The 27,383-nt window shown below is 44.0% G+C and overlaps 1 protein-coding gene across 13 annotated transcripts in view; it reads left to right on the top strand.

The window, feature by feature from the left end:
- The window catches only part of DIP2C (disco interacting protein 2 homolog C), a 446,223-nt gene that overhangs the window by 214,949 nt on the left and 203,891 nt on the right, over nt 1-27,383 (top strand). For 7 of the 13 annotated variants that reach the window (XM_045820049.1, XM_045820039.1, XM_045820037.1 and 4 more), the window contains 3 exons: nt 10,966-11,037; nt 12,696-12,863; nt 23,804-23,914. In XM_045820049.1, coding sequence (XP_045676005.1) covers nt 10,966-11,037; nt 12,696-12,863; nt 23,804-23,914 — 351 coding nt within the window. The remainder of the gene's footprint in view (nt 1-10,965; nt 11,038-12,695; nt 12,864-23,803; nt 23,915-27,383) is intronic. The other 6 variants (XM_045820044.1, XM_045820040.1, XM_045820046.1 and 3 more) reach the window with 1 other exon arrangement.

The following is a 27,383-nucleotide window of genomic DNA, read 5'->3' as shown; positions in this document are numbered from 1 at the left end:
TGTGGCTCTTTGAGGTTTTGTGGTTCCATATAAATTTTTGGATTATTTGTTCAAGTCCTATGAGAAATACTATTGGTATTTTGATTGGAATTGCACTGAATCTGTTGATTACTTTGGGAAATATGGACATTTCAATTATGTTAAGTCTTCCTATCCATGAGAATGGAATATGTTTCTATTTATTTGTATCTTCAGTTTCCTTCTTCAGTGTCTTACAATTTTTCGAGAACAGGTCTCTTACCTCCTTGGTTAAATTTACGTCTAGGTATTTTTTTGTGTGTGTGCAATTGTATATGGGCTTGTTTTCTTAGTTTCCCTTTCTGATGGTTCATTATTGGTGTATAAAAATGCCATCAATTTCTGGCATATTCTGTATTTTGAAACCTATAAGAGGGAGGCAATATTTAGTCATTATTATTTCCTAATAAGACCTTTGTTTTCATTTTTATTTTCCATTACTGGCCCAGATGGGAGAATTTAAGAAAGTCATGGAATTGTTAACTTATCACCACTTTATTTCTACCTTTGAAAAAGTTTTAAAAATGAAACTATAACTGTTATTTAATCTTTCATCCAGCAAACATGTGTGTGTTGCATTTGCTACCCTTTACCAATCATCTGTCACACAGTAGGTATTAATAAATTTTTTGGATGAATGAATAAATCAGAAAGTAAATTCAGGATTTTTCTATGACATTTGGAAATTTTGAGGTAAAGTTTCGGTAGGAGCATGGAGTTTATTCCACAAGGGCTGAGTCAGAGCTGAGTGTTACTGTAGCCATTTCAGGTTTGATTCAGTATTTAGCTGCAGTGTCCTCTTGAGATTCTGGATTCTATAAGGTCAGACTGATCCTGTGATGAAGGGTTTTATTCCATCTGATAGAAGAGGTAAAGGTGGCTTCTTGTTTCAAGGGAGGAACACTGGGCCATGTCACCCATGTTCCCACCATGTCACCCTGCCAGTGGCAGGCTGGGTGCTCACTAGCATCCCTGAGGTCTTCAGCCCCTCCGGGCCCTGCTGGTGGGGCAGGCAGGGCAGGGCTCAGTGAGTGAACTGTGAGCTTGCCTTTGATCCTGACAGCCTCCCCTCAGAGAGGTGATTTGTGAGGGGAGGTAACGTGTGCTACCCGGGGTGTCTCCAGTATGTGGAGATGCTAAAGAGGGCCAGACACAGCCCAAATCTTGTGTAAAGAATTGTAGGTGGCCTACGCTTGCTGAGGGGCCCCCAGTTTTATTCTCTAATTGTAAAGTTACTCTCAGTGGTCCTGTTTGCCTCAGGATCCCACCTGAGCAAGAGCTGGTCAGTTTGGAGTTGGGGTCCACCCACTTCTCTCCAACCACGATGATGTCAGGTTCCTGAGTCAGCACTTAGGCTGTTACAAAGTTTGAGGGGTTAATGTAGCAACGAGTTCTGTAGGATAGCATTAACAATTTGACAAATGACAACTGGACATTCCGGGTATCCTTCGGAAAAGTTATCAGTAAAGCCCAACAGTTTAAAAAAGGACATAGATAAAGGATGTGAGTGCTTTCGGTTCATGGTATCAGTGCTGGCGGCAAGCAAACCAGCAGTGAAGTGTACGGCAGCATCTGGCGAGCTAGCCCTGAGAGGGTCAGGCAGTGTTTCTGGTGAGCGAGCCATCTTAGTCCATTCAGAAGGAATCAAGACAGTGGAGGAGGATCTGCTTAGAAGAAAAATTAATTCAGACTAAATTTTTCAGAAGTGGTGCCTTCCCTGAACAGGCGGTTGAGAATAATCAAAACTAAAAGCAGAAAGTCATTCTCAATACAGTCAACGGTTCTTTGTAAACTAAAGTAACATTGGTAAGAAATATCAGTTTGCAAATAAATAATACCATAGAGGAAAACTGAAGCAGTTACAGAGTTTTAAAATTTTTGTTAACTATTAGGCAGTAGGGTTCAACAAATGCTCTGAGTGTCCTTTATGCTGTTACCTAGGAGACATTTTTTCAGGCTTCAGCTGTCCCTGGGGTCAAGTGCGAGCTAGCACTGGTGCTCGTGGAAGGTTCAATATGGTGGAACCGGGGCAAGATGAGCGCTGCAAGTCTGAAGGTATTCTGCTTTCTTCCCTGAAGAATTTTATTTAGCTGAGACATAGCAGAAATTGAATTTCAGGTAAATAAAATGTAATTCAAGCAGCCTTTGATGGACAGAAAGTACATTCCTAACAAGACCACTACAGAGAGCCACCTGGGGACTTGCAGAAGCAGGAATGGCAGTGTTTGTGCTGTTCATATGTGAGAGAGGCCAAGCCTGGCCCATGGTACCAAGTAACCACCTATAGAAGGGAGAAATTGATAAATTGGACTTCATCAAAATTAAAAACTTTTGCTCTGTGAAAAAAACCTGTAAAAGGATGATAAAAAGACAAGCTACACATTGGGAGCATATTTGCAACTCAAGTATTCTACAAAGGACTGTCCAAAATAAACAAAGAACTCTAAGAACGCAACAAAGCTACCAAAAATCCAATTGGAAAATTGGCTAAGGACATGAACAGACATTTCAACAAATAGGATGCCAATGGAAAATAAACATGTGAAAATGGGGTCAACATTATTAGGAATTAGAGAAAAGCAAATTAAAACCATTGTGAGATATCACTACTTACCTACTGGACTGGCTAAAATGAAAAACAGTAATAAAATAGATGGTGGGGTTGCAAGAAACTGCCCATCCTTGGGGGCTTTGCTAGGAATGTCTGTTCCTGCATAGCCCTGGGGTTCTCAGGCACAGGCGTGGTGAATTGCTCACAGAATCCCTCTGAGCTTCTCTGAGGGTGGAAGACAAGGCAGACTCATGAGTCCTTTGACTCACTGGTGCTGGAATAGAAAGAGCCAATCAAAGGGCCATAGCTGCTGAAGGCTCTTAAGTCCCTGACTTAGATGATTCTGAAAACATTTATTGTAAAATCAAACTCTTGGTAAGTGAGAGTGTGCTTCTAACATAGGAATCTAATTGCTTATACTATTTTTAGAAAATTGGGGCTTTCATGGTGTTAGGTCCTTGCCAGGTTAGCACCTTCCTAAAGCTGACAAGTGTATAGTCAATCTTGAGCTCTGTTTATAGGGACACACTTTTCGTGTTTAGGTCTTTGCACTGGAGGGGCCTCTTGTGTTTACTCTGCTGCCTACTTCCTCTGGTGTCATAGTGGTTAAGCCTTTGATAAACTCGGCCAATTTCTCATTTCTCCCTCTGATTCTGCCTCATGGCCCTGCTCAGGAGAACAGAAGTCCCTTCTGTGGGACCCACTTCATAACAGTCACTAGTGGTTTGCCCCTTGCACCCTTCCTTTCCCCACGCCTGTGGAGACCATCCTGTCTGCTTACTTGCCCCAGGCTGCACCACAAGACTGTCTGGATCCCAGGACTGACATAGACATTTTTTTTTGTGCAATTTGTCCTTCTTCCTCTTCCACAACTGGCTTCGACATTCCCGCAGTGTGACATGTAGACAGTCCCATTGTGGAATGGCAGGAAAGTCGCAGTGCTGGTACCAATAGTTCTGGATGATGCTTTCAGTTGGGCCCATGGATGAGTGTCTTAGTCTTGCTGGGACTGTCACTTGTTGTGGGAAATGAGGGGGTGATGATGATGGATCTCTACAATTTAAATGGTGTTTTTATGTGTAAGGTGTCCAGGGAGATCCTGGCTCACTGTAGAAAATCAGTGTCCCTTCCTTACGTTTTGTGCTTCTGTTCCCCTCTCAATGCACAGTACAAGGTCTGATGGTCTCTCCCTGTTTGTCTTCACGGGGAGCTTTCAGGGAGGAGGGCAAGAGGCTCACAAGACTTGTGAGGTTTGGATGAGAAAGGGCTGAGCTTGTCGGGACCCTGGTCCCTTCTGAGCTTCTGAATTTCTAGGTAGAAATAATGAAAGATCTGTTAATCACCCCTTCCCACCTCTTCCCAACCCTTCCCATCAAGGAACAGATACAACATCCAGTAAAACAGACTTTCTTGCACAGAGAAGAGCCACCATCATGGAAATAGTTTTGTATCATATATGTGTGGACTTCTCAAGAACTGTCTTCCTAAGAGTGTTTTTCTTTCCTTTTTCTGTTTTGACAAAAATGGGGAGGGATATGTGAATCCTAGAAAATAGTTATACTTGCTGGCTTAAAGAGTTTTTAGCAGTTGATTATAACAATTTGCCTGAAACTGGCCTATTTAAATTTTCCGGACTGGTGAGCAGGGCTGACTGCTGGCAGGGTGTCTCAGGGTTTGGGGGGAGAGCCCCAGGTGGGTGCCGCCTGCTGGGCCCTGATCCTGTTGGGACTCTGGGTGGGGGGATGCCCGGCAGCAGGAGAACTTACAGACCTTTCTCTGTCACCTACACAGCACACTCTCCAGCATTTTGAAACTTTAGAAACCTCTATTGGAATGCTCATTTTTAAGATCTTCAGCACAGTTCGGGCCCCAGGACTCCTGTGCTGCGAGTAGTTTTCCTTTAACATCAGCAGCTTTTCAAGTTTGGCTGTGGGTAGATGGAGGTTGGCTCTTGCCCTCCTGTGATTCCGAAGAGAGTGGACTCCAGGCAGGCTATTTTCTTTAAAGCCTCATGCAATTGGAGTTTTTGATATACCAAAGTGAAAAGCCACAGGGGACATTTACTATTTTTTTTAAAGATAAAGTCTTAAGTGGTAGTATCCAGGAACTTACTGGCTAGAATTATAATTTTAATATGTTGACACATTTAAAATATGTTTTATCTTCCTGACGATGCCATTAACTAAATGTTTTAAGGAGGGTCTTTTTTGTCATTTACATATATATAAAAACCCAGTCATGTTAATATGTGGGTCTTGAGAATTTTCCCCCTTCATACTAAGTCTTAGAATAAGCCTTGTTGGTTTTATAACACTAGTGCAGGTTTTATGCTTATCCTGACTACCTTAAAATATTCTCATGGAACATAAATTTTTAAATTTTACATTGGAAATATGACGTGAACTAATGAGCAGTGAGTACAGCAATACGCATAGTAACAAAGAGAAGCACAGTCACCGTGAAGTGATGTGCACATTGGCACAAGGGGGCCAGGCTCAGGAAGGACTTGTGGCCCTCTGGTGAGTTTGCTCTCAGTCCTAGAGTGCGGAGCTGCCTTCGACAGACTCCAGGCAGGAGGTCATGCCATCCTCTCAGTGACGGATCAGAGGGCTGCATGCGGAGGAAGCACGGGTGGCCGGGACTGGAGAGCTGGGGGCAGAGCAGCTGTTTGGATCATGAACAGAGAGCTGTTGGCATCGGCGTCCGTGACGAGATGAAAGAGAAGCAGATGGATGACTTTCCTCAGGATTTGTGAAGCTTCTGTAATCTGTCTTTGGCCTCACCTCTCTGGAGGGTGCATTGCCATAGTCCCTTCCAGCTTCTGACTGCACAGGACTTGCTGGCCCGCACGCAAGGCTGCTCTTGTGTGTCTTCCTGCCCAGCTTGGAGGCCAGAGCTATACTTGCGTGCTCCTTAGAGTCGATCACACCTTTGAACATGTAATAGATGCTGGCAAGTGCTTACTGGGTTGTTGCAACTGCTTCATGCCTCTTGAAACATTTTACTTTCTGGGTATGTGATTTTTTAACTGTAGTAGAATGTTGTAAGTATGTTATTAATGTTTTATCATTGAGAAAAGTGAGACCCTGAGAAATCAGCTGCCCTTGTGAGGCCCCTGGCTTGTGCTCAGGGTGGTGGGGGTTTGGGAATAGAGGTCCCTGGTCCACCTGCTCCTGCTCCCTTAGACAGATGGGTACTTGCCTGTATACAACAGTGTGTCTCTGCACAAAGAGAGGTCCCTGCAGAGCTGACAGTCGTGCTTCCAGCAGAGGGTCAAGAGGGAGAATGTCTGCAAGGGTGTCCCTAAGCCTTATAAAGCCATCAGTGTAGGAAAGAAATGCCATGAAGGTTCCTGACGGCCATAAAATTCCAAACATGGAAATGATTGCTTTGTTATATGAAACACTTGTTCCAGCATTAAATAATAAAATAACTCCTGACACAAGAATGGGAACCATCACCGTTAAGCCAGTCTGTTTACTCTGAATTGATCCTGTTTTGGCTGCGGCTCATACGTTCGTGACGGGGCACTCTTTGTTTCCTGGAGCACACAGGGCTCTGTGTCTCCTGTCCTGGCCACAGTGCAGGTCCGCTGGCTCCGCACAAGCCTCGCTGGGTTGGGTTTGCCAGAGTGAGGCTGAGGTGGGAAAACGGGGGAGCCACGGGGTCACCTTCACTCTTGGATTCGTGGGCCCAGCTGTCCCCTCACTTTTCTCAGACTCAGGCTTTGCTCTGAAACTCTGGTCTACAGTGTAGGTGAGAAAAAGAATGCCATTTGGAGAGGGAAGTAAGAATTGTCTTTTCTGTCTCTGAGTATGATTTAACCATTTACTGGTGGTTTTGCTTTACTTGCATTTTCATGTTGAATTTATGACTTGTCTGTAACTCTTTCTTTGTAAACAGAACACATGACAACTTTATTTCTACTGCTGGAATTTAAAGTCTTATGAAACTTTTTTAAGGATAACAAATTACACTTTTTGTAAGTGGAAAGTACTTCAAAGGATCACTTTAATTTTCTCCTCACTGGGATTACCAGTGATTTTTTTCATTTACTTTTCTGTTATACCTTCTTATTACTAAAATGAAAAGGGAGCCCCGGCCGGTGAGGCCCAGTTGGTTGGGCATCATCCCACAAACTGAAAGGTTGCAGGTTCAATACCCCATCAGGTCGCATGCCTGGGTTGCTGATTCGGTCCCCAGTTGGGGCATGTATGGAAGGCAGTTGATCAGTGTTTCTCTCCCTTTTTCTCCACCCCCCCCCAAAGTAAAAAAATAAATGAAAATGAAGTTAATAAATTATTATTTTTAGTATTCAAGCATGGAAAATATACTCTTTGGAATTTTATATGGAGAATAATCAAGTGTAGATCCTGCCTTCTAGTAGCTACTTTTCAAGGAACAAAATTCTGTAAATGTGTCATGGGTGGGGATGAGCTGTACTTCTCATTGATGATGATCTTTTAGCTCCAGGCTGAGAAAATACTAATTAACTGGCTGTAAACCATAGGTTGTTCCTTGTAGGATGATAGATGTCAAATGAAACCTTGTTTAGGGATGTGACATGGAGCAGTGGGTCCTCTGTAGTAGCCTTTCCACCCCAAATTTCCAAAGTTTTATGCTGAAGACTGTGTTTGTTACAGATTCAAGGTGAGGAGAGGGGAGGTGTAGCCAATTGATCTTTCAGCCTGAACTGATGCAAAGTGAAGGAGGAACCAGGTGATACTGTGGCAGTGGGTGTAGGTCAACCTTGGACAGAAACCAGAGAGGCATTCTAGTGGGTGGAATTGTGTGAGAACCCAGCCAGCTTCTGTCTAATTTCAATCCATTATCTATTATCTACCTGTATCTTACTTACCTATCTATATCTACCTATTGTTTACCTATCACTATCTATATGCCATCTATTAATCATCTGTTCTTTGTATCAGTCATCTACTATTTACCTATCATCTCACTATAGCTATCATCTATCTCTCTTATTTATCTGTATTGTATTAGCACAAAAACCTCATAGGCTGCTTCGGAACAATGGGCATAAATGCCTTTACTAGAAAGTTTGCTTCCATAATTTGCAGTGAGTCTGTCTGAGGATCTGTTGGATCTCTGACTACCAGATGCTAAAGTGGTTCCAGACTTAAAAATGCCTGCACTTTCTCCCTGAGAAAGACAGTGTGTAGCAAGGATGTTTAGCGCTGATGCTTAGGGACCTGAGTGAACCTGGCCCCTTGTCACAGGTGCTGGATCCTTCTGGGCAACACACAAGTTAAGCTGTTGGTTGTATTACACACTTTAATAATGGAATTGTTATTGATTTTCCACTCTGTCCTTTACCTCATGGTCACTAAGCAGTTAAACAATCACCCTGTGTCCACCGTGATTACAAATGCAACCTCGGTCCAGTCATTTATTTGAAGTCACTCTGACACTTGTGTCTGCTGCTCACTTGTATGACTGAACCCTTCAACATGCAGTCCTGATTTGTGAAACACCAGGGGTCAGGACTTGGCCTGGAGGACACTGACCCATAAAGGCATCACAACCTGGTTTTGAGGATGAGAGCCACTCGCTTATTGTTGAAACCAAAACAAACCATTGGTGGTCACCAAGCCTCATGGGGAGAGCAGCACCGTGACTTGCGCAAAATTCTGTGCAGCAGGAGCCCTCACGTTGGGGTGTTGCAGAGCTGGGCCAGGCTTTGGAGGGTGATGGCAGGCAGTGGGTGCAAGGTGGTCCCTGAGAGGAGGATGTCCTGGGTGGCTGGGGCTGGGCAGGACATCCAGAGAATGCTGACTGACCACATTGGTGTTAGTCCAAGTGGCAGATTCTGAGTGTGATTTCAATGGGGAAAGTATTAGATTTGGACAAGATTTGTTTTCTTTTTAGATCTAGAGCTCTGAGCCAGAAACAGAAGTACTGTTGTGCCTCAGTTTCTTTCCTTAATTTCAGTTGTTACAAGAATTAAAAGAGGTTATTTAGGACCTGTAGGACAGGACCACACTGACACCTTCCCTTTTAAGAGGGGTCATGGATTCTTGGGGAAAGTGCTTATTTTCCTTTATGCTTAAGGTCTTAAAAATTGGAGTTTTTCAAAGTAAGAATTTAAAGACAGAGTAAAGTGTATTTCCTGTGAACCCTGCTTATACTTAAATGTTCATCCGAGTGCTTTTTAAACCTCGAGCGGAGTTTTGGGTATACCAGCAAAGATGCTGTGAGTTGCCAAGTGTTGAACAGCCAGCCAGTGGCCCTGGCTGGGAATGGGCACCCTGGTAAACAAGTAGTACACAGGGAGCTTCTTGGGAAGCCAGTATGTGCTAGTTGATGGTGGTGACTCCTCTGATACTCTCGCTCCCATGTTCCTTTTCCTGGCCCTTGCTTTTGTTTCATCCAGGTGTCCCCTGGGTTGCAATAGCTGGCTGGTTTTGAATTTGTCAAATGCTGAGCTGAAGCCAAAGTGGATTAAGGGAGAGTACAATTAGCGTGGAAACTAGCTTCCTGATAGTTTCGTTCTGTCCGAAGACTGGTCTGGGAAAACACGTGGTGAAGGACAGTGGAAATGTTCGGGAGGAGGGGGCAGCTGCCTGCTCAGGGGTCCCCCGGGGGCTGAGAGGATGGACGCCCTGGGAGGCTGTTCCTGCTTTGCTGTCAAAGAGCAGAAAGTGCCTCTTTCGGCAGGTTATTTTATCATGTTTTCTCAAAAGCAGATGTTTTGCTCTTTCTTGCAACATTACACAAAGAGCAGTTAGCTAGAGCAGCGATTTTCAACTTTTTTCATCTCATGGCACACATAAACTAATTACTAAAATTCTGTGGCACACCAAAAATATATATTTGCTGATCTGACCAAAAAGATAGGTATAATTTTGATTCAGTGACACCAACAACTATTGTTATGTTGGCTATTGTCATTTTTTTTAAATTTGATGATCCAAGGGAAAACAGGTCAGGGCCCTGACTAAATAGTCAGGTATTGTCTGCTTTAAAAATTCTTGTGGCACGCTGGTTGGAAATTGCTGGGTTAGAGAGAAGTGTGAAGCGGGAGGGTAAGGTGTGAGAGCCACTTCTCCACCCCCATCTCCATGTACTCGCTCACTGCCTCGTCCTGATCAACCACAAAGCAATTCCAGAGTGTGCACATGCACGTGGGTGTTGAGGATGCTGAAATTTTGGATATTTTTTAAAAACTGAAATATTTGATGGGGTCTTTCCAAAGAGGACCGACCAGCCCCACCACTGAGCGGTGAGCGGGCACAGGTGCAGAGCCTGGCAGATCTTGGATGAGGGTCACGTGTCATGTTCGTCTGATCAGCCAACCTACAGTGGCCACTCGCATAGGTGTGGCATCAAAAATGCTCATCAGCTGAGAACAGGATGCATTTTCTGTATCTTTCTGTTATTTATGGCCCTGTGTTTAAAAATGAGTCGTGTGTTTCGTGGGGTGGACAAGACTCTACAGTGAGCTGTGAGTTATGTGTCAAACATTAAACACTGAGGGCATTTTGTGGTCTGATTGGGTTTGGTGAGCATATCTCACTAGAGAAAGCAAATTCACCACTTTGTGTGTGGCTCATAATAACTTGTCCTTTGCCTACTGTGTTATTATTCATGCTCAAGTTTTTGGCTCTTCAGGTTGTGATGGTTTGATCCTAATATTAGGAAAAATTAGCAGATTCTAAAAATTTCAAGGGAAAAATCAGTATTTTTGTGTGCAATAGCACTTATACTTGGAAAGGCTATTGTGTGCCACAAAGGTTATTCTGTCCCATGTCCTCAGCACTTAGAAGAATGTCAGCGTGGTGCTGAGGGCTCCTGCTCTGCTGTATGTGAAACTCTGGCTATCACATTTTAATTCTCATCTTACTGATAAGTATATTTTTCACGTATTTTGGATTTCCATAGGTCCCATGTTCTTTAACTTTGTCTTATTTAATGTTCCATTAGGTCTAATCACTTATTTTCAAAAATATCCTAGCAGTTTCAAGTCCTCGGGACTGATGCTGATTAGAAAAAAATCTCATTAATGGAAGAAGGTGATAGTCAGTGGTGGCCTTGGGCAGCTGTCACTGGTGCGGACCTGCACGATCTGTGGTTGGTTAGGTTAATGAGAGCCATGCGGACTGGGGAGGTTTCCTGCACTGGCAGATATAAGATTGCAAGAATCTAATTCTGGGCCCCATCAGAGCCAAAATCTTAAGAGGAGGGCTGGGCAAGCATTTTTGTTTGTTTGAAGGCAAAGGGAAAAAGTCAAGGCAAATGACTAAAGTGTTTTCTTCTTAAAATATTCATCATGAGGCACACAGAAAACACAGTTGTGCCTGCATGTCTTCTTAGACTGTGTTGCGTGATCAGCTCTACCTCTGGGGACCATTCTGAACCTTTCTTTCCTTCTCTTATAGGTGACATCACACAAAAAGGATATGAAAAGAAGAGGTCGAAATTAATTGGTGCCTACCTGCCCCAACCTCCAAGTACGTAAACTTTGATGATGTGTCATCCAGTTTAAAGAGTTAACTGCAACATGCAAGAGAAGGACATGAGCGCAGATCCTTCTTTAGTCGCTGATTTGCACGAAGATCATGCTCCTGACGTGGCACTCGTCACATTTTATTTTTCTCTAGGACTGCATGTGTGTTTCATGAATATAGAATACGCGCAGGATATTGTTACAAGTGTGCCTAATATATTTAATAAGTATTTCACCTATAGGGGCAGTAATATGGTTGATTACTTCAAAATGCTTATAGTTTAAATTAAGCCAACTGAAGTCATTGGGGGTCAGGACAAATCTAGAAACCTAGAAAATGATATAATATCCTGCCTGGGATTATGAAACCATAAAGGGTGGTTTTGCTTTGAAATGTGATTACAAAACATTATGGATTCTTCTAAAAGTACAAAATCTGTTTCACTCGATGTCCAGGTTTGTAGAATCTCTTTGCACTTGAGCCAGGTTCTGTCCATTTCAAGAAACAGAAAATGATGCCAGGCTGAAGCTCTCACACTTGAGTCCTAATGAAGCTCGGTTTGGTTTGAGGGTGACCTTGAGGTGGCTAAGCTTTGGGAATGACATAAAGCTAATGCAGGTAATGCTGTATTCAAGGAAGAAAGGTGCTGCCTGACCTCTACAGTTTTCACTGTTAAAACAAGGTTTTACAGCGGCCCAGATACTTCTGCTGGAGAAGAGTTAACAGGTGCGTTTCATGGACGGATCCGCAGCTCTGTGCCTCCTGATCTCCAGGCTGTGACACCCCCACAAATGCTCCGCTAGCATGATTAGGAGCATTTCCTGAAGCTTGTATTGCAGGAAACTTAATTCGTGTGTTTAGTTTCTGCTGTGATTGTATCTTTGTTTTGATTTTGTGTGTTTTCTTTCTTTCCTTGATTCTTTTTTCCTTTTTATTGAATTTATTGGGATGACTGGTTAACAAAATTGCAGGTGTCAGGTGCACAGTTGCAAAAGACGTTGTCTGTACACTGTGCTGTGTGTTCACCTCCCCAAGTCATGTCTCTGCCCATCACCACATGTCCCCGCTATCCTCCACTCTTTCTGTGGTTCTTAAGAGAGTTAACATGAAGATGGACCTGTTGTATAGCCTGATTTAGCCGATAGGCTTGATTTCCTGTTTTCTGGCTTTTAAAAGGAAGAAGCCCTGTTCTATCCCAGTAGATTAAAAAAATAGGTTTTTGGTTGGCTGATGCCCACATATGAAAGGCTTTAGGAGTATGTGTGGGCAGATGAGTAGACGGTGGCCTCCCCCTTTCTCCTTTCTCTTGTCCTCTAGCAGTACTGCCTGGTGATGACCTGTGGCCCATTATTGTGAGTCCCTTTCCATAGGCGGCCTCTCCCCATCTTGGAGGAAGGCTGGCAGGCTGACTGTAGGCTTTTGACATTGTTGGGTTCTCATTTCTGTGCCTTACCAAACAAGAGTGAAACAGAAGCAGTTCCCAGAAGATGGTTCTCCAGCCGTGGTGCCAAGAGCATGGCTGACTGTGTGGGCTGGGCGCTCTGGGTGGCACCCGTGTTGCGTGGTCCCTTTGCATGGGGTCGGCAGCTCTGCTCAGCGCTGTAACAAATTAAAAAAAAACTAAAGTTGGAATTAATTAGTTTTTTTTCGACTTGTTACAGCAGCGAACGGAGCTGCGGTGGCCCGGTGTAGACTGCAGCACAGTGAAGGCGCCCCGAGGAGAACGCCACACTCCGGCCACATCGGGGTGTGTGACATCAGAGAAGCCGCTGGCAGGGAGCGGGTGGCCAGCACCGCGGGAAACCGGCCTCTGTTTTACTTTCGTTTCGGTGAGCGCACTTTTCTGAGAAAGAGAGAGACTTCATGGCAGGGAAACATTTGAGATGGCCATCACCCAGCGCCATTGTAAACGGAATTGCAGGGCTTAGCTTTGGGGGTACACTAAGGGGCCTCTGTCTGAACCCACATTCTCCAGATGAGGTCACAGGAGTTTTTGGTGGCCACGGTGCTCCTTGGTCACAGAATTATCAGACTCCAAAACCACGACCATCCATTCCACTGACTCAGGGCCAGTTCTGAGAGTGTTCTATTAGAATAGAATATGCTGTTTCAACAACCCTATGGTCCCAGTTCGACACTTGAGAAAGAAGAATGCGTGTTAAATTCCTATTCTTTCTACAGTCATTGGTCTTCTGCCAACCTTTGTCTTATAGCCAAACACCTCAGCGAAGGAAGAACTAGTAGGTCCTGGCCTCTGAGATCTACTGAAGGGAGTGAGAGCTACAGCCTTCACACTCCTGTCCCCAACGGACAGTGTTAAAAAATGAAACTGTTTACTTGCAGAGTATATTCTTAGAGGTCATGATCCTCAGAGGTGAAAATTATTAGTGCATAATATTTTGAATACAAGAAGCCCAAAAAGGTGAGTTCAATGAACCTTTTAGTAGAATAAGAAAATAAGGATTTGTGTTTGGCTTCAAATAAAAGGCTTTGTTCAAACATCATATACAAATAATAAAGAGAGAAAATTTAATGTTGTAATCGGCCCCCAGGATCTCTGAAGTGGCACCCAGCCTGGTCACCCCACTGCGGTTTCTTTGGGTCCCCTCTGAGCCACTTGCTGACAGATACAATAAATGTGCTTGTGGGGAGGATGGAAAGTTGGTGAGTGGGCGGCACAGTCAAGTGTTAGCTGAGAGGCTCTTTCACAATTACGCGAGTCTCACCCACCTGACTGAATTGCGAGGAAGAGAGAGCCTGCATGGGGCCGCTGCTCAGCGGGCCTTGGGGGCCACCCCGTTCCCACTGGGAAGGAGAGGACTGGTTCGGGATTTCAGGACTGGTAACTGGAGGCCCAGAGAGTTTTGCATTTTTACTGATAATCTTTGTTTTTGAGAAATTCCCCTGGGTGGACACTCTCACACAAAACTTTGTCTCTGGGAAGCAGTGAGGAGAGCATGTGATTCTGAATCAGGGAATTCTTTCAAGCTCAGTCTTAGAAATAATTCTTTTGCTTTAGGATCTTTGCAAAATGTCATGTTTTCTGTTTCAGTTGCCCTTATTCTGTTATACACTTTCCTAGAAGAGGTTTATGTTAACTTTTCTTTTTTCTTTTACATAATTTTTATTTATTGGAGAAAATTCTAAGACTTCTCCAAAATATATTCTAAAACTATCTCCACATTGTTTTTTGGGACACATGATTATGAATAGCTTGTTCAGGCGAGTTCAGCAAAAATCAGTAGCTCAGATTGGAGCTGCCAAGCCCGTTTCAGGGAAGGTGTTCGGGGAGCAGGTAGTTTCATGGTTTTCTGCTCAGAAGTGAGTGACTGTCACAGAATATCTTGTGTGACTTGGGCTGTCCTGGAAGACACAGTGCATCAGTGAGCATGATATTGAATGCTTACCTAAATCTAGATGAGAAAAGTTATGCCAAAATCTGGAAAGAAAAATGAAAAGTGTGTGTGTGTGTGTGTGTTTATAGAATTTATTTTATTTATTTTATATGTATAATTTTATACACACACATACACACAAATATGGAAAGGGTCAGAAAGAATATATTGGAAATCATTTTCAAAAAGATGATATGATTTAGGCCCTGACTGACGTGGCTCAGCAGCTTGGACGTCACTCCTCAAACCAAAAGGACGGTGATACAGTTCCCAGTCAGGGCACATGCCTAGGTTGTGGGCCAGGTCCCCAGTTGGGGACGTGTGAGAGACAACGAATTTATGATTCCCTCACATATCCATGTTTCTCTCCCTCACTTTCTCCCTCCCTTTCCCTCTCTCTAAGAATAAATAAATAAAATATTTTAAAGTAAGAGAATAAAATATTTAGGACAACTCACTTTTGGTATGAGTTCTCTTACAGTTTTTGGCTATGTAGTATCTTTTTCAAAATCATCTTTTATTCTCTAAATCTGATACAACTTGTGAACACAGAAATTAAAATTTCTTTTCAGGAATATCTTCACACAGTGACAAATTTTACAATTGAGTCTTCACTGTTTTCAGGACAGAGCCCTGGTATGAAGTAGTAAAATTCCACTCTTACCATAAACAGTGAAACTTTTCTTGCCCAGACATGATCCCCCCCTTCTTATAGCATGTGTATTAGCTAGATTCAGCTTTCTACATGATTGTCCATCAAATGCTCCTCAGTGGTGAGAGATTTATGTAGATTTAGTCTTCCTTAGGCCCAGCTTGAGGTTATTTCAACAGCCAGACGGCTTTGTCCCTAGTTGCAGGGATTTGCCATGACCAAGTAGTTGTGGCAGTGTTGGCGACTTGGGTAAGGTGATGGGAGGGCAAGTCTGTCTCTGTCCTTCCTATCCCCTGGGAGCTGGCTGTGGGGAGCTGATCCCCGGGAGCAGCCTTAGAGAAGGGAGAGCCTGGTCAGGGTAAATTTTTCTGCCTTTGTTTCCGCTGGAGATGACAGATGGCCCTGTGTGGAGTTGAAGCTCAAGTGTGTCAGAGGGCCTTGCACACGGCAGCCTGGCCTTTTCTCAGCTCTTTGAACCTTCATGCTCCTCTGATGTTCATTTGTGCCATTCTGCACATGCTGCGCCCTCCACTAGCACCTGCATCGTTTAACTCTCAGTTCAAGTGTTGCTTCTACACAGATTCCTTCATGGTCCCTCAGGTTAGGACAGGCCTTCCAGTCCCAATCTTCATGACATCTCACTTCTGAAATACTTACAGTACTGTAGGCGAATGGTTGTGCCTGAATATTTAGTGATTACACCCCATCCCATCCCACAGTCGGTCCCTCATCTCCTTTCCACAGCAGTGGGCATTCAGCAGGCATTTGTTGAAGGATGAACTGGGCAGATGAACCTGGAACTATGTCTGCACCTGGCAGAGCAGCTGGCAGAGCCCCGGCCCCCCTGTACAACTGTGGGTAGTGGGAGTTACTGCCTGAGCAATCCCCTTGCAGTGTGTCCCCCAGTGAGTAGCGAGGCAAGTGTGCTTACCTGACTGAGGGAACAGGGGAGCACAGAGAGCTGGCCCAAGGGGCGGATGCCAAGTGTTAGTCTGGCCATGCCCCAAATACATCAGCAAATGGACCTTTACTGCCTCAGGCAGCTCTTCTCTGAAACCACTGTTGTATTTTGATTTCTCATTTGGATCACTTTAAGTGGCAAATGGTACATCAAGTGCTGATCACTGTTTCTGTATGTGGACAGTTAAAGGATAATATGGTTTGGACCTCTGCACATTCAATCAGCTGAATTTTATTTTCTTAACTAAGTTTGGAGTTCAGCTTGAGAAATCCTGGTGTTCAGTGCTGTTACTGGGGATCCCCGGGGCTCTGTAATCCTGTTCCTATGGGGGGACCTCAGGAAGCCGCCTCCAATCCTCGCCACAGGTTCTCTGGCTAGGGGGTGAAGAGGAAGTGGCCTGTCAGCGGCAAATTCAGTGTTTGTGAATTTGCACTTTGGTCTCATATGACACGAAGAACTTTGTCACCTTGGGTTTAAGGGTATAAACCTGAGATACGTGCCGTTGTGGTGTTTTTCAGGAAGTGAGGCTGGCTGCACTGCTGCCTTCCTGAGCCGTGGTCAGTCTCTCTGACTCTTCACATTAAGTTAACAGCTCTGGGCTTCCCTGGTGCTGGGCACAGTTTGGTCCCTATTTTCATTCTGCCACCAGGTCCACAATCTCCCTGGGCACGGACGTCGTATTTGCTCATCCTGACCTGGGCATCAGGGGTCACATGGCCTGTCCTGGAGGTCGGGGGGGTGTGATCCAGGAGGTACTCTGTGCCATTTTTTTCATGGTGGTTGGGATGTAGGAGACAAGGTTAAGTTCCAGAACAGGAGAAATGCAAGTATTTAAATTGGTGTTGCTTGTCTGTGGCTTAGCATGAATTTTTCCCATATTGAATTCCAACTGGAAATGAACCATCAGCAAAAAGTAAATACCTGTGTCCCCGGTACACAATGGTCATGATCTTGACTCACAATTTGCTGCTCTCAGTGGGCTACGAAGTATTCTTCTTTTATCACAGGCAGCTATGGTTCGATCATGTGAATGTCCTGTTATTTTTAGTGACATTTAACCAGTCAGGGCCCTCACCCCCAATGTCAGTAGTTAAAGGGAGCACATCTGGGCTGTTTCCGTGTGAGGCCTCTGGAGAGTTTGGGGCTAGCGACCACTGTTCAGTGAGAATGGTGCCCTCTGTGGAACTGCCTCATGCCTGTGAGCTGTAAGAAAGATGCAGAAACTTGACACCTCAGTCCTGACCACAGACACTCACTGCCTTCTAAAGGTGCCCTCCCTGCCCGACAAGCGCAGACCCAGTGTTGACAGTAGAATCAGGAACAAATGTACTCACGGCATACGGAGGGCTCTTGTCAAACTTTCTGAAGCTCCAGGTCTTCTACGTGTTTCCAAGTCATGAGTTAATGATCAAGTTAATATGTTTTAATAGAAAAGTGGTTAGCAAATTTGTACTGATTTATGGCAGAGATTTATGTTAACGAAGGACGAGATAAGAAGCAACAATGACAGTGATGAATAATTAAGCTAGTATGGTTGGGTTACAGGTTACTTATAGTGAAAGTCCTGTTTTGTAGTGTTGTCATCTGTGCTAACACAAAGCAAACATAGTGAATTCTTAATCAGCATGCACAAAAGTTATAGTGTTTACGTCTGGCAAAGTGTTTGATTTCACCTGGTTTAGAAGTAAGTGCCGCTGAGGAAGAGTATAATCAGGTACTAAGAATGGGACAGTTTAGAAATCATTTTTTAAAAGATTTATTTATTTTTAGAGAGGGAAGGGAGAGAGAAAGAGAGAGAGAGAGAAACATCAATGTGCAGTTGCTGGGGGCCATGGCCTGCAACCCAGGCATGTGCCCTGACTGGGAATCAAACCTGTGATGCTTTGGTTTGCAGCCCACGCTCAATCCACTGAGCTACACCAGCCAAGGCTTAGAAATCATTTTTGTGCAGACTTGAAGCATGGAAAATTCTCCAGCAGCTTCACCAAGTTCTAAAGGCCAGGTCACCTGGGAGGCTCCATGAACATGACACAGGGAAGCAACCAGGAGGTGCTCGAGTTTTTGCGAGCACCCTGGGATCACGTCCACATCTGTGCCCATAGCATCATGGGACCCGACATTTAGAGGCTGAGTGGTGTGTCCAGTTCCATGATTAGTAAGAACAGACCAGAATTTGGATGCAGTTCTTCTAGTGTTAAATCCCACATGCATTCTCATTCACATTATTGTCCACTTACGCTTCATGATTTCTTTAAAAAATATGCTGCCCTGGCTGGCGTGGCTCGGTGGATTGAGCACTGGCCTGCAAACCGAAGGGTCACTGGTTCGCTTCCCAGTCAGGGCACATGGCTGGGTTGCAGGCCAGGTCACCAATAGGCAGCGTGCAAGAGGCAACCACTCATTGATGTTTCTCTCCCTCTCTTTCTCCCTCCCTTCTCCTGTCTCTGAAAATAAGTGAATAAAATCTTTTTAAAAAGTATGCTGAGAAACCTAGATTTTCAGTGTATTCTCTCGCTATCTGAATTTAGAAATCCTGACTTTTTCCAGAACATTTAACATCCTGAATAACCACAAGTCTGTACTGCAGGTCCCCTGGCCTGTGCCCAGCACTGTGTCAGCACAACAATGACTGTCCCCTTATCCTTAGGACAGTGTGGTGATGACTGTGATTTCTTCTGGTGTCTAGTTCTTCATAATTAATAAAGGGACTGTATTTTTTTTTAATAACCTGAAACTGATGAGTTGTTTAGGGACAGAACTATGGTGTTAGGAATTTTCTTTGGAGAATCCTCTCTTAATCATGTGTTGGAAATAACCGATTGAAGTTCTAATAAAAAGTGGCTTATTTCTCTGCTTTGTCTTTCTTTGGGCTTGAACAAGATTTTCACGTCTCAAGGGACAGAGTGTTCAGAGGAGAGAGTGTGATAGGACAGGTCAGAACTCGGAAACAGTGACTGTTTCTACTGGACCAGACCTGGAGGTCTGAGTGGGCGACGTGGCTGAGCTGCTGGTAGGTGTTATGCTGGGGGGAGACTGAAGTCTAGGTGGACAAATCTAGGCTTTGTTTTCTGGTTGACAAGACAGAGGGAAGTGAGACGAGCAGATCCCTGCGTAGGTTGAAGCAGGGCAGACGGGGGGCGGGGCGGGGGGCACGCTGCAGGAGCCCTGGGGACTAGAGAAGGAGCAGAGGTGCCACCTGACTGTGAAGGCTCCAGGCAGGCCAGCACGAGGCCTGATGGCTTCTCTGACCGTGGGGATAAGGTGTGGAATAAGGAGACGAGGACTCACGGGATGTGGATGTTTGCGGCCAGGAGAGGTGGAATGCCCCTGGTAGAAGAAGTTGGCTGTCCTGGGCAGCTGGGAGCTCAGCAGAGGGATGGGGTCCTTTTGAACCTGTGCTGTCCTTCTGTTTCCTCTTTTCTCTGTGCTCCTTGAGTCACCTTCCTCTGATTTGGAATAGTTTTTATAGTTCCATTTTAATTCTAGAGGAAAAACAGAAGTCTCCCTGACATTGTCATATTTAAACTGAAGCACTGCAGCCTCTGCGCAGACCTTGAAAGTATCCCTTACTGGGTCAAAAGTGTTTCCTGAGCCTGCCCTGTGGGATAGGGGAAGTGTTCGGCTGAGGCGGGGGACAGATAATGGGACAGAAGTCACCTTCTCCCGCCACTCTCCCAAGTAAGGATCTGATGGACACACCTCGTGTCAGATGACAGCTCTCAGCTGCCCTGAGTTCACTCCTGGGCAACAATGAAGTTGTGCCAGTTTACATCTTTCCTCATAAAATGGGTGTTGAACAAATAGTTTTGCATTGAGGTCACAAAAACACTTCTTTGTGGCATCAAGGGACCAGCTAGATTTTGCTCATGTAACAAGTAATTTCTGTACTGGGAGTGTAGCACTAAACACATGGCCTCTGTCCCAGGTATCAGGCCTCTTTGGGGGTTGGGACAGTGAGGCCACCTTGTCACTCTGACAACAGGGTACCTAGAAGCCCTGGGAGGGGATGCCCATCTCAAAAGAAAGGGCCGTTGGGAGCAAGTATTTAAATGCTGCTAGAGAGTGACACTGACTGAGTTCCAACCCCAGTTTGGGCCTATGTTTCCTCATCAGTAAAATGGCACAGGTAACAGCACATATCTCATGTGGCTATGCTAACAAATGAAATAAATTCGTAAATGTAAAGTGCTTAGGCCAGTGCAGTAAAGTGTTCGCAGTTCTTCTCCATTCTGTGTAAAGATGGTAAGCTGAGGCCCTGGGTCACAGGTGGTGACGGCAGCCAGCCGGGACGTCCGTCTCCAGAGCGCTACGAGGTTGCTGGTGCTGCTCCCCTCTATTCAAAAGGGATGCTAAGCCAGGCCAGTGCCCGGCACTTGGTGCTCTTTAAATGGGGGAGAAAGGGTCTGGTCTTGATTTTTATCACATTGTCCCCTGAAGGGAACTAATCTTTGTCCCTGGATTCCTGTGTTCTTGGACAGTTACCCCACCTCCCTCGGGACAGACGCCTCACCTTCCCTGGGGCCTTTCTTGGCCTGTGTCTGTTGTAGACAGTCTGGTCGGCCTACAGCTACTCTGAGAGGTAGTTCTCAATTGTGTATGAACATGAGACCCCAAGACTGCTGAATTCTGAGGTATGATTGTGTTTGACTAATTATTCACGTGTTAGTGTTACCAAGAAGACACCCATTTTAGCAGCGTCATTGGTCAAATCCTTAAGATAGATCACCGGAAGGACACCTCTGTCACTGCCTCTGGGTCCTCCTGTGGTGACAGGTTGAGTTCTACTTTGGATTGCATATTTGACTGTTGGCTTTTTGTTGTTAGGACATACCTTTAAGCCACCTCAAATTTCATTCACAATCAAGTCAGATACAAAGTAATAATTCAAATATGCACACCAATACTTTGTTTTAATGTCCCATTGCTAATAACCTGTTAAAGCTAATCTTTTGTTGAATTTATTTATTTGTTTTTAAAACTGTGTTTTTTTAAACTCTGTATTCCAGTCGATGAGAATAAGTATTGACGTGTTTGCTGCATATTAGCTATCTGGGAACGGATGTGTGGGGTCCACACATAGGCTAGTCCTACCGCTGGCCCAAGTATGTGAGTGCTGGGATTTGTGCATGTCTCAGAGGATGGACACAGCCTCCTAGGGGCCCAGAAGGGGTCAAAGGTTGAAAGTAGACCCAGGAAGCCTGTTTGAATAAATGAGGAAGGTAGCAGTACTGAGAATGAAAGTGAAACATTAAATACATATCCGAATCTGCCACTGTGTAACTGCAGCTGCTTCCAGCTACCCATTTAGCTATTCTTTCCAAAACTGCCCTAAGATGTCAGTAACCAGTTAAAGTGTAAAACCACAGGACAGGAGAAGGGAAGAAACAGTGACAGGTTTCCATGATGTGTAAGACACCTCGATCAGCCCAGCACAGGGGGAAGGGGGCAGCAAATGAAGGTGTTGATGAAACCTCAGATTGGGGGAAGCATGGCATCTAGGAAGCAGGTGATCCACATCCTCTCTACTCCCCAGAGGGGTTTGTTCTCTGGAAAAATGGACTAGGAGCCTCCAGGTTTAGGGACACCAAGCAGGACTGACCCCACAGGTGCTGAATCAGAGCGTGCATTCTGGAGGGAAAGACGAGTCCAGCCCCGAATGGGAAACATTCCTGTGTTTGGTCACAAGACAGGAGACCACGGGCCTCATCTCTGGACAGATGGACCAGCCCAGATAAAAGACCCGCTGGGAATAGACCTGGTGCCACTGCCACAGGAAGAAAACACTGCTTGCCACTCCTTTAATGGTAATAAAGAAGAAATTGTAGAAGTTGACAGAAGAGAGAAAAACAAACAGGTTTTACATAACGATTATAACTTCAGAATGGCATTTAACATCTCAGCAACAGTAGCTGACATGAAAGGCAATGGATGCAAATAATTTTCAAATATATTTATACAAATAAATTTTCAGAGTTACAGAAAATTTTACTTAAAATTCTGACTTGTAATATGGCAGTTATGCAGCAAGCCTGGGCCAAGCAGCCAGTGTGAGAGCAGGAGGGGATTCCAAGAGGGGGCTCTTCAAGGAAAAGGAAACTGAACTGAAACACTGTCACCAGATTGTCAGTGTTTGACCACAGGGGAGAAAAGAACTGGAAAGAGTTTTTCAGCGCTTTTGGATATTTTTGAAAGGATTAGCAGTAGGTACATTGAAAACCAAGATAATGGAACAGGAAGATACAAATATTAACTGAAGGATAACCAAAAAAAAAGTAAAATAGGAAGGTATTTGTAGCATACTACCAACTCATAATCCTAGGGATGATATGGTGAGGGCCACGGCTATGTACAGAGTCTGCGTACTGTCTAAAATGGGTAGTTCAGTACAATTATGAGTCCATGTGTATAAATGCCAATGTAAACGCAAGGTAACTGTAATAATACTTAATAGTACTCTGATTTTCATGCATGTTTCATAAAACTAGAGTAATTTTTAAAATGATCATTTAAAAATTCTGTACATTTGATAAATTCCGTGCATCTGTTTGATAAAAAAAATAAGTGTTTTTGAAAAAGATCATTTTAAATGATTGTTTGTAGATAGTAACTGAAAGAAATCTGGTAGCTGTGAATATTCCAGTTGCCAAGAACTGTTAATTAATGATGTCAGTGTGCTTGCTACCGACCTCACATGTGGCCACAGCCGAGGTATCTTTCACAATTCTAATCTAGCTAACCTCCTGTGTGGACCCACAAACATGCCATCAGAAATCAAAGTGCAGAAATCACCACTAGAGGAATATTAAACCCAGGGACAGATGACTCTCCTGGAACCATCATGGAGAACCAGGGACTACACACTGTCTTGTTAAAATTGCTGTCTCTGGTTTACTTCCTATCAAATATGCTGGTCCTTTTCTGAAAAAGTAGCAATTAATGTTAATGGTCAGTGCTCAGAATTTCTTCATATCTGAACTGTAATGATTAAATTTCCCCATAGAATGCTTACTTTTCTCTAGATCGTGCTTTTACTGCTCTAGTTCTGAAGTATAAGAGATACTGTGATTGCTCGATTTAGGTCAGTGTTTGACCAGCACCCACTGAATCATTTTTAACCATGTTAACATTTTCGGTAATGCATCAAAGCAATATTGAAATACAATTTGTTCAACCATTTAGCTTCAAATGGAGTAAGAATCCAAAGAGTTTGAAATTTTGAATGAACGAAGATAGAAGTTTATGCCCAATCCTAGTTACCTGAATTATATTGTTAAAATATCCTATAAGATTTATTTTAAAGTTTTCTTTAGCTTAATGATAAATGTAATTTTTAATATTCTCGAGTGTTTTTTCACAACTTTCTTTTTGTTTATTAAATAAAGATCATTAATTGATTCTGTGCATTGGGCTCCATTTTCTTTCTTTTATTTTTTTTGCCTAAACTCTAAAGATTTCAGAGGTTGCTTGTGGCTTAGTTTGCATCTCTTCCCAGGAAGCACTACAGGTTTGTGATATTCAGGAGCCTGTTTCTAACGGCTGTAGTGTGGACAGGAGTCTTGCCATGCCTTGGATGCTTCTCCCTCTGCTGGTCATCGTCCACCACAACCTGGCCCCCATGCCCACTCCCGTATGAGCTCTAGCTCGGCTGTGGGAATGCAGTGAGTCAGGGCTTTATTCTACCAACTGATTTGCTCTCCAAAGTAAGTCAAGTCCAGTTGCCAAGTAAAACCTCACCTTACTTTGCTCTTTCCCTTGACTCAGGGGTGGATCAAGCTTTGCCGCCAGAACGCCGGGCTCCAGTTACTCCTTCCTCTTCCTCTCGCTATCACCGCCGAAGGTCCTCAGGGTCACGAGATGAGCGCTATCGGTCAGGTAAGGCACCAGTGTGGACGTGAGGTCACTACTGCCCTGCTCTGCAGTGCTGGCAGTGAAACAATTGCGTGGGCACCTGTCTGGAGCAGCTCCCTGAACAGGAGGCAGAAGTACATACATCTAAACGTTCTCATGATTCGTTGTGTGATGCACAGGTGATGGCCTCCCCCCTCAAACACAGATGTTATTTCTAAACACATTCAAACTCAGTAAATAGTGACTGCTCTCACATTTTTAAAGATAGTGTTGTTTACTATGTAGAATTTGATAGTTAAAAAAATAGTAACTTCTCATGGTCCAAAGTTTATATTTTGAGGTATCACTGTTCAGCAGTTTGGTTATCATTTTAATGATGTTGGTTACTAGTATAATTTTTTCTCCACTTTCAACCTCAGTAATTTCTTAAGTACAATTTTCAAAAAAGAATCAAAATCCTTAAAATTTTGTATATTCTGTGTTATTTTGTGTTTTATGATGCTGTCTACAAGAGTGCTATCTCGGTAATTCCATTTTAATTGTAATCATTACCTCGGTGTGGCTAGCTTGAATTTATCTATTAATTTAGCATCAGAAAACTTGTTTTGTGATTACTATTTTAAGCACCTTTTGAGAGATTCTTTCTCCCTCACCCCAACATCTAGATTAAAGTTGTTTATACCTAGTTCCCTAACTACAATTGTTAGATGAAAACTATCAGTATGTGTTTTTGCTGGGACGCCGGTTCAGGGCATGTGTGGATTGCTGATGGTAATGATCTGAATTATAATATTATAAATATTGTAATATTTGTATATCACTTTATAGTTGGTAAAGTACTTTCACAGACATCATCTCACTTAAGTTTTTATAACAAATGGGTGAAATGCTTATTACTGTTTCATGTGGCAGAAGAGGAAGCTGAGGTTATGCAAAGGCATAGCTCAGCCAGTTCATACCAGGGTTGGGCAGGTCCATGTTTCATGAATCTTTCCATTGATGTGGGCTTATAAACCACCGCCATTACCTCTAGGGAGCTGTCTGCCTGACTTTCTGGTCCTATTCTCCTTTCTAGAGGAAATGAAGTGGTAAGACAGATTTTATGGCATCAGGAGTAATTATCTGCACAAGCAAGAAGAAAGAACTCAAGAAACTAGGAAAGCCCAAGAGAAGCAGCCTCACTGCTTCTCTTCCTGTTTTCTCAGCCTCTCTGAAGAGGTCTTGATGCCCAGGTCAATACGTGGGGATGGAATGAAGGCAGAAGTTTGTTCCCAAACCCACCTTCTGATTTTCAAAGGTGTTTTAACACCTAGCACATATCAAGAACCCGTCTTAGCCATTTAGATGCCTCAGAGGCTCCTTTTAGACAGTTAGAAGGGAAGAGGCATGCAAGGTGTGCTGTCAGCGTACTATGAAACCTTTGCACTAACTCCTTCACCTTGATAACTGCTGCTAGTGTTTTATATATGTGTATACACATGTAGGCACACACATGTAGATACACACATAGTCCCACATATAGTAGACACATGTAGTCACACACACAGACTCCTACATATAGTAGACCCATGTGTAGATACACATGTAGAGACCCAGAGTCCCACATAGAGTAGACACATACACATAGTCTCACATACAGTAGACACACCTGTAGACCAGACAGGAAGACACGTGCTTACCATCATCAGTATTGTCAGCTCTCACAGAAGCCAGTCCCATGCTCTTTTTTTTCATTTTCTAGATGAGAAAATGGAAGTTTAAGAAGGAATGTGATTATTAATGTTACTGCAGTGAGTAGCTCATCAAAATAGGATGCAAATCTAGTTCTGTCTTCCCTGTCATCTGATCTCTTACCACAAAGATTTTTATCTTGCATCCATTTCTAACGTTTAACTCTCTGTTAATTTTTAAAATTTAGATAGAAATTAAATCCCAGGAAGTCTATTTCCCAGATTATCTGTCTTTACTGACAATGAGGGTGGAGATGATAAATCCCAATGTTTATGTGGCCTTTGATAAGGTACACTGTATTTTGCAAATCTTCCTAGTTATTTAGGTGGTAGGTAGGACAGATGGTCAGACAGTAGAAGTCTGTGAGAGGTTAACACAGCACTGATGGTGAATCCTTGGCCTCAGGTACGTGTCAGCTCACCTGTGCACATCACTGTCCTGTGCACCGAACTGTGCACGTTCTAGGGTGGAAGAGAGGATGTGGGAGAGCAGTGCAGTATGGGAAGGTATGGGCTGAGGACAAGAATCAAGGGCAACTTCAGGGATTATTTTCACTAGTCAGTAGAAATATGGCCAACGTAGTCCTCTGCAAAGGAAACTAGATCCATCTGGGTCCAGCCCACCTTAAGCCCTACTTTAGAATCACCATTAATTCCTCACCCACATCACTGTGAGGTGGAGGAGCAGTGAAGAAAAGCTGCAGTTACTGTTAGTCCCTTTCCAGTGAGAGCTCCACACTGGGACAGGAGCACTTGGTACTTCCTCCCTCTCCCTGCATCCAGGCTGCACAGTTCTAACAAGCTCCTGACCTGGTGGCTTTGTTTCCTGGGGGCATCTCCCCAGGCTACCTGTCCCGTTTCCTCTACATATTTCTGGATTCCTCTCACTGATTGCCCTTTCTGCCCAGTTGTTGAGATCACCCCTTCCCTGTGGCTGAATTTTGGGTTCTAGGCCTAAGGTCAAAGACTAGCTCAGCCCCTCGCTTCCAGCTCCCAAAGGAGTGTGATGAAGTTTTCTTCCTGATCTGCTTGGTGCTGGAGAGCTCTAGAGAAAATAAGACACAGCCTCCCCTTGCCCTAGGAGTTCACAATCTAAGGAAGAACCAGGCCAGCGAACTGAAGGGCAAGTGTTAGTGTGTAGGGTGGTCTCTGAGGAGGTTCACAGCACTGTGAGTTCCTAAACACATCAGTTGGCAACCCTCCTCTGCTCAAGCATCCCATCAGCTCCCATCACTCTCAGAATAAGAATCTCATTCCCACATGGACCTGCCGTGTGCATGTTCTGGCTTCCATTCCTCCTTGATCTCGTCTTTCATGTTACCTGTCCTCTGCAACTACACTGGTGTCCTGGGTGGTTTTGAGCACGCAGGTACCTGACTCCTGTAAGGCCTTTACATTATCTGTTTTTCTGCCTAGAATGTTCTTTCCTGATATACATACACTGTTGGTTTCCTTACCTTCGTTAGGTCTCTGCTCAGGTGTGACTGCTTTTGTGAGGTATTCTCTGACCACCCAAATAGAATGGTAAAGCACCATGTAACTTGAGACATGATCCCTACTCTTCCCCTCCCTGATTCATTTGTATCCATTGCTGTCATAACCCCAGCACTTACCTGTCTACTATATTCCTATCTATCAGCCCATCTCCCTGTCTGTCAAACATCTCTATCGATAACCTACCATCCATCCATTATCTGCCTACATTTACCTACCTATATCAATCACCTGTCTAGTTAGCTATATATTAATTATTTACCTACTTG

This window comes from Phyllostomus hastatus, unplaced genomic scaffold, assembly GCF_019186645.2.
Source record: "Phyllostomus hastatus isolate PE091 unplaced genomic scaffold, TTU_PhHast_1.1 phas_scaffold_39, whole genome shotgun sequence".
In the NCBI taxonomy this organism is placed as follows: Eukaryota; Metazoa; Chordata; class Mammalia; order Chiroptera; family Phyllostomidae; genus Phyllostomus; species Phyllostomus hastatus.
This window is presented reverse-complemented; position numbering and strand designations above follow the sequence as displayed.